The sequence below is a fragment of the Nannospalax galili genome, unplaced genomic scaffold, assembly GCF_000622305.1.
Source record: "Nannospalax galili isolate Female #2095 unplaced genomic scaffold, S.galili_v1.0 scaffold406, whole genome shotgun sequence".
NCBI lineage: Eukaryota > Metazoa > Chordata > Mammalia > Rodentia > Spalacidae > Nannospalax > Nannospalax galili.
In genome coordinates, this window is record NW_008357033.1 from 2,877,302 (window position 1) to 2,885,405 (window position 8,104).

The 8,104-nt window shown below is 43.9% G+C and overlaps 1 protein-coding gene across 1 annotated transcript in view; it reads left to right on the top strand.

Moving 5' to 3' along the window:
• Lmcd1 (LIM and cysteine rich domains 1) overlaps nt 1-4,940 on the top strand; it is a 69,288-nt gene extending 64,348 nt beyond the window's left edge. Inside the window, exons 5-6 of the mRNA XM_008854804.2 lie at nt 1,352-1,567; nt 4,338-4,940. Coding sequence (XP_008853026.1) covers nt 1,352-1,567; nt 4,338-4,496 — 375 coding nt within the window. The 3' untranslated portion in view covers nt 4,497-4,940. The remainder of the gene's footprint in view (nt 1-1,351; nt 1,568-4,337) is intronic.
• The last annotated feature ends 3,164 nt before the right edge of the window (nt 4,941-8,104 follow it).

An 8,104-nucleotide genomic window follows, 5' to 3' on the forward strand; every position in this document is an offset into this window, starting at 1 on the left:
GAGCCAAGGAAGACTCAAAATGGCTTAAAAGAGTTTATGAAGTAAGATAGTCAAATTCCTGCTCTTGAGGGGATGAAAGCAGGAAAGTTCTAAATATAGCCTCCCACATTTAGAAGGGAAGGAAGGAGGGAGGGGTGGAAGGATGATGGATGGATGGAAGGATGGGTGGATGGATGGATGGATGGATGGATATGCAAGACAAATGCTGGCAACATTCACAGATTCTGGAGAGATATCAATCAGTGGTTCTCAAAGTACCTTTGGGGAATCTCTGAGGTCAAGGTCAAACATAGGTTCCAAATGACATATGTAGACACTTGAACCTCAGGGAGGTGGAGCATCGTCTATATGAGGAACGCATAGTGACTTTCTTCCAAAGAGGACAGAATGGAAAGAGGGGTCACTTCACCATGGAGAAGCTTGATAGTCATAGCCTCAGCCAGAGGGCCAATGGGATCAACATCCTCAGGGAGGAGCCGGTGACAGCGTGCCCTTGGTAGCATGTGAGGAGAGCAACCGATGGCCTATGGGGTCCTCATCCCCCTGGTGGGGACATCATACAGTTACGGGACATTTTACCAAATATCTGACCAGGACTCTCCCAAACTTTCAAAGTCCCCCAAACAGAGACAGTCTGATAAATCCCACCCCCACAAAGCAGAACCTGCAGAAGCAGGGGACTACATGTAATGTGGGGTCCTGGGTGGTGCTAGACTAGAAAGAGGAAAGCTGACACTTGAAATTTAAGAATATCGGAATGAAGTTTGGGCTTTGCTTACTAACAGCATGTTACTACTGGTTCACTGTGTTGAAGATACCTTATTAATACAAGATATTAAGAACTGAGAAAACCAAATGGGTGAGCTGTTTAAATAGATTTGCAAACTGTAATAGGATGTATTAAAACTTTCTTCACACAAAATTCTTCATCTTGGGAAGTATAGTTATTTTCAATATTAAAATACGTATGTTAACATACTAATAAGCTCATTCTTATCATTAAAAATAAGTGAATAACTAATTTACTGTTTGCATCTTTAACTTCTCTTATGGTAAATATAAATCACTGTTACCCACATAAATAAGACCTCTGTGGAGGTCTCATAATTTATGAGGACAGATAGTCATGAGACCAACCAATCTGAGAATTGTTGGGTCAGTTAGTAATTTTATGTGGTCCTCACAAAAAAACAATCTATTAGGTAGACAATATAATTATCCCATTTTGCAGATGACAAAACCAAGGAGGCCTTTTAATTGTCCGAAGTCATACAGGACATAGGGAAGTTGGAGCTAGAATTCAAACCCCTGACTACCTGGTGTCCTATGTTTCTCTCCACACCCCTTGCAGGTCTGTGAGCTCTGCAAGGAAGCAGCCCCTGCTGACAGCCCTGTGGTCTATGCAGACAGGGCTGGCTACAGTAAGCAGTGGCACCCCAACTGCTTTGTATGCATCAAGTGCTCAGAACCACTGGTGGACCTCATCTACTTCTGGAAGGATGGGGCACCCTGGTGCGGCCGCCACTACTGTGAGACCTTGCGACCCAGGTGCTCAGGCTGCGATGAGGTGAGAACCAGTAGGCTGGTGATGGCAAGCTGGCATGCCTATGCGGTGGGAGGAAGCCCAAGGCTAATGAGTATGACTTTGCTGATGGTGGGTCCTCCGTAGGGCAAACTGAAGTATGCCTCACTGTATCTCTCAGCTTCTAATTTCCCATCTGTAAAATGGGTCTAAGATGAGTATGGTGACCTATAATCCCAGCACTTGGGAGGTTGGATATAGGAGGATCAGCCAGAATTCAAGCCTAGCCTGGGCTATAGACTGCTAATCTGTCTCAAAAAAAATAATAATAACAACAATAAGGCTGATTTTTATTCGTATCCATGGGCTGCTGAGACAGATCACAGAGCTGCCCAGTCCTGTCCATGACAAAATACCTCATACTTAGTAACAGACCTGGAGGGTAAACCAGGAGGCAGAATGCCCATGTTCAAACCTGGAGTCTGTGTCTAAGAGGCCTGTGTTACCAAAAATATCTCTCAGTGGGACCACTTTCAAAGCTGGAATGAGAAAGAACCCAGTTGTGGAGCTGTGAGGATGAGTGAGCTAGTGTGTGAAAATGCTCTGCACAGAGCCAGCCTAGGATAATACATGTCAGCTAATATCAGTCTTACCACACTATGGTATAGCCTTGTACAGCACCACACAATTGGTATGATTGATATGATACATCAGTGTATAATAAGATTATGGTACAGTATGATACATTATGATACGGTACAATACAATTGATATGACGTGCTGTAATACAATATCATATAATATGTGGTAAAGTATGGTATGGCATGATATGATTGGTACTTATGGTACACTATGATATGACTGTATGATGTGAGATGATACAATATGATATAATATGATGTGGTAAAGTATGGTACAGTTTAGTGTGGCATGATATGATGTATGGTACAGTATGGTAAAGTATGACTGCATGTAATATGATACAATGTAGTGGGCTGGATAGCTTTAGTGTAAACTTGACACACCTGGGTTGAGGGAGCCTCAACTGGGGAATTGCCTCCATTGAACTGACCTGTGGCCATGTCTGTGGGGCATCTCCTTGATTACTGAGTGATGTGGGAGGGCCCAGCCCACCATGAGTGGTACCACCCCTGGGCAGGTGGGCCTGTGTTCCACAAGAAAGCAGGCTGAGCAGGGGCGAACAGAGCAAGCCAGTAATCAGCGTTCCTCCATGCTCTGTGCTCTAGCTCCTGCCTCCAGGTTCCTGCCCTGAGTTCCTACCTTGGGCTCCCTGATGAACTGTGACCCAAGAGATGTAAGATAAAATAAACTCTTTCCTCCCCAAGTTGGTATTGGTCACAGTATTTTGTCACAGCAATGGAGAATCAAACTAGAACATGCAGTATAATCCAATATAGTAGAATACAATGTGTCAGTATGGTGGGACCCGATACAGTATGATGTGGTACAGCATGGTACAGTACAGTACAGTGTGACTGGCATGGTGAGATTCAGTATGATACAATAAATCAATGTGGCGCAAAATGATGCATGATGCAGTACATTATGGTAAAGTGTTTGCCTTGTGTTGGGTGTGGTGGTTTAATGCCTTTAATCCCAGCACTTGGGAAGCAGAGAAAGGCAGATCTCGATGAGATGGAGGCCAGTCTGGTCTCCATATCAAGTTCCAGGCCAGCTGGGGCTACAGGGAGACCCTGTCTCAAAAAATGAAAGTGTTTGTCTTGCAAGCACAAGGACCTGAGTTTGGATCCTGAGAATTTACTTACTTACTTACTTACTTACTTACTTAGAAAGAAAGAAAGAAAGAAAGAAAGAGAGAGAGAGAGAGAGAGAGAGAGAGAGAAAGAAAGAAAGAAAGAAAGAAAGAAAGAAAGAAAGAAAGAAAGAAAGAAAGAAAGAAAGAAAAATGAATGCATGGTGCAAGGCACTTGTTATCCCAGAAATGGTGGGATTATACTGCATGTTCTAGTTGGGGACAGGTACAGGCCAATGAGTGACCTTCTCTCAAACAAAAGGTAAAACATGCCTGAGGAATGACACCTGAGGCTGTCTTCTGACTTCCATATGCACCCCCACACACACACACACATACACACAGAATCCTTTAAAGACAAATGCCCATTTAGTACGTGAGACAAGGACAGCCCAGAAAGTCAATGGTTATCACCACTGCCCATGTCAGTCACTCTTCCAAGCACTGTGCTCCTAAAGCCCTGGGAATGGAAAGTTCTTGTACCTCCAGTTTACTGATGTGTAAGCAGAGGCACAGAGAGATGATGAAATTTGCCAAGTCACAAGGCTGGCAAATGTCAGATGACAATTCATGCCTACATCTTGTTCAGCTCCAAAGTTGGAAGGCCGCTAAAGCAGGTTGCTGTTCTGCCTTTGCTCGGCTTCAGGGGTGATTCTAAGGTGTTGCTTCATTCAGAGGCCAAGGGGCCACCCTCCATGTTCTTGCTCTTTGAGGCTGGCCCCCGGCTTCTTGGGCATCATTAGCTATGTTCCAGGGCCACTCTGTAGGTGTGTCTCAGAACACAATTGGTCTTTGGATTGGCCCACAAAGTTTCACACATAGATAAATAAAAACCTGCCCGTAACAAAGGTTTTGATTTTCCCACTTGAGAAGCTAAGACACAACCATAACCCTCCATAACGACCATACCAACTGCCTCAGATTATGTCAGATTGCTATTGGCAGACAGTTAAAGAGCAGAACATAGACCACCATCCCATAATTTTGTCTCTACGTAGGAGCAGAACCTAAGCCATACATTCCCTCTGCTTTGCTTAACAGATCATATTCTCAGAAGACTACCAGCGTGTGGAAGACCTGGCCTGGCATCGGAAGCACTTTATCTGTGAGGGTTGTGAGCAGCTGCTGAGTGGCCGGGCCTACATTGTCACCAAGGGTCAGCTTCTGTGCCCAACTTGCAGCAAGTCCAAACGCTCCTGAAGAGCTAGCCACCCACAGCCAGAACCTACTGGATCCCACCAGCAGACTGAAGCCAGCCTATGGGGCAGATACAACAGCCAGCAAGCAATGTCTGTTCTAGGTTGAGTGGTGGTAGATCCTTGAGGGTCAGTAGTTTCAAAACCAGAAATATTCTAAGAAGGCTTAGAATGCATTTGTTGTTATTTCCCAGATGCAACCAACTAAAGACCCACTGGCATCCTTCGAGGGAGCTCTAGGAGGAATTTCCCAGAATGCATTTCTGAGGGATCCAATCAAGTAGCTGTAGGATGTGCTTTTTCCGTGGACGCAGGATCCCTCCAAGGGGCATGCAGGGGTCTCAACTGTCACTTGTTTGCCTTTTTTTTTTCAAGTGAAATTTGAATTTTAAATAACATTTTGGCATGATAAACATATCAATAAACGTCTTATGAATTTCCCACATACTTTTATGTAGTTATTTACACCATGACACTGATTCTGCAAAATGTGTTTATCCCCAGGATCCTGAAAGCCAAGACTGAGAGGAGATAATGCAAATGCTAGTGAGTTACCCCAACATTGTGCTCATTGGACTTCTACAGGGAGCCACTTCCAGTCCTCCATGTCTCCTCATGGAAATATATACAATAGTACCCAAAAAGGTGGGAGTGTTACTGGAATTAGGGGATGGAGTCTGTACCCCTGGAAGCCCTATCAAGGCAGGCTCAGCCATTCACGCTCTTTAAACCAATTAAAAAAGCCAAATTAACAGTGAAAAAACAGTAAATGGAGATTTATTCAACATAGCCACATTGGGAAGAGGAACAAAGAGATCCAGAAACTCCCCAAGTCCATCTTCGAAGTACTTATATTAGGTTTAGGTCTAATTAAATGGCAAGAGGTATACATAACTAAGCAGTTCTAGTCAAGCCATGGCTCTGCAGACCATTAACCCATCATTCTCAATTCTAAGCTTTCCCACAAGGTGCTCTGACATGTTGTCCTGTCTGTACCTGTGTGAAATCGTTCTGGGTAACAAACTACCCCTCTGGCTGGCACCAGCCTTCCATCTTTTCCTTCTTCCAACACAAGATTCCTAATAGAAACTCCACTTCCCTGGGTGCCTTCTTTCACAGTCTCATAGCCAAAGTGAGAAGCACAACAGTCTCTTTTAGAATATTCTTACTCATCTGAGGCATGTGAGTTGTAAGAACTGATAATCTTTTTTCAGCATAACTTAGCCACCCCTAGAGCTGGGGCAGGTCCTGAGTGAACCTGCCTGTGAGTGGGATCAGGCGGAATGCTGGGAAATTGCCCACACTGCCTGTACTCAATCACTGGCTGCCACATGTCAGTATCCAGTGAGTGTAAATCTTCAGTGACATTTTTATGAGAACTTTCAATTTTTACATTTGACCAACTGAACATTTAATGAGCCAAATACAATAAGTCTTTGTACTTGATTTTTATCTCCCTTTTATGGTGTATTTTCAGCCCTCAAATTCATTTCCTCCCCACAATTTCTAAGTACTACCTTGTCTTTTTCTGCCACAAAAATAAGGATAAAAATGACAGATCCTAGAAATTCATGTTCCAAACACCAGTCCACTTCTTTCTTAAAATTTCCCATCCATTGTAAATTTCTTTAATTAATTTTGACACACACATTTTGTCCTGATTCTTATCTACTCCAGCCCCGTTCTTGGGCTTTAGGAATTTGACCAAAACTGTTATTATTCCTCCTAAGGTGATGAGTTTCTGCCTCCAGCATCTCTCTCTAACTTCCCTCAGTTTCCCTATCATTGAACTGTCTCAAAGACAAGCTCTGAGTGTCCCCTTGCCCTCAGCCCACCTCCACGGCTCCCCAGTGCTTGTCAGTTGAGAACCAAGTCTTCAACTCTAATGTTTGAATCCTTCCAAACATGACTCATTTATCTTTCCAACCCTAGAAGTCTGTAGTTCCCCAGATTTCTATTTCTCTTAGATAGACAATCCCCTCAACCACACTACCCCTTGCTTCTGCTCCTTCTGGGGTGGATGAAACATCATCTACTGAAAGTTCATATGCCCTACAAAGTCCTTCTGAGGTATCACCTGTTTCTTAGGAGCTTTCCTGAAGTACAAGAAGAATACTGATTTATCCACCCACCCGTCTATCCCATAAATGTTCATTGAGCACTACAGGGTTCTAATTTCTGGTACTCTATGCAGGGGGACATCTCTCCCCCCCAAAAAAAAAACAGTGGCCACTGCCCCCATGAACTTTGTCTGTAGAAATGAGCTTTAAGCAAATACACTATAGGTCAATGTGAAATTGTGTACAGGAGAGAAACTGGGCCTAGTAAAGGAGGAGAGATGTCCCTGAGACTGTGTAGGCTCTCAATTGACAAGGAAAGGCAAAGGGTTAAAGAGGCATACATGGATAGTCTGTGCAAAGGCCCTGTGGAAGAAGCTGTGTCCATTTATTCAATGTCCACATACTGGTGCTGGAGATACAGGGATGAATGTAGACCATAGACAGACAAAACTGATGGTAGACTGTGTGGCGGGAGCACAGAGGAGGAGAAGGAGGATGGTCCTGAGGCACAAAAGTGGACAGTGCCAGCCTGCTCCACCCCGTGAGTACCACAGAAGATGGGTTTCTGTCCTAGGAATCACTGGAGCCTTTGAACAGATTAAAGGAGAGATTGGTGACAGTTGGGCCAGAGCCTGCCCCTGCTCTTCCTGTCCATAGTGGCACCTGTTCTTGTGTTTGGAGTGCCTGAATCCTCTCTTCAGGGCTCTGGTGGGCCACGTAGCCTAGTCCTTTCCCTTAATCATCACTCTCTCAGCATACTTGAGATCACATCCTGCCTGGCACGTATTTAGCAGAGCAACAATGGTTTTTCTTTTTTTTATTATTATTTACTTCCTTCCCTCTTTTGTAAATTTGTTTTTATTGAATTTTTGTGTATTTCATACAGAATATCTCAAACAATCTTAATCATCTTTATACCCCCATCCCCACCGGCACATTCCCATACCCCCGACACACACACCGAATCCATATATTCTGTCATCTGTGTTAAGGCCCACTGCATCAGAGTCCCCAGAGAGTCATTCCCCAGTGCAAGTTCATCTGCTGAGGTCTAGTCAGCCTATCTAGAGTCACACACAAGTCCCATGCAAACTCGAGCAGACAAAAACCCAGCATAGAACTGGGGAAATGAACAGCATACCCCAATCTTAGCTGAAGAAATATCGGCAACTGATTACTGCTAGGTAAGGAAAAACTGATCTTCCTAAAACAAAGATTTCTTAGTGAGTCCTCCCTGACAGGACCTCAGCATCTCTGCACTGATTCCAGGCAGGCTGTACACACACACACACACACACACACACACACACACACACACTGGCCTACCCCATGCATGTCAAGATCAGGGGCTCCCTGATGCACACACAGAAGTTGGCACTTCTTTGTCTTACAATCAAAGTTTTTTTGTAGTACTATTATTTTAAATTATTTATTTCATAACCAAATGATTAGAAGAGGCATTTCATTACAACAGAACTGACATATTCAATAACAATTTCCAGAGCTAAGATGCTTCTCTTTCAAAATTGACTGTAAATTATTAGGTTCACAG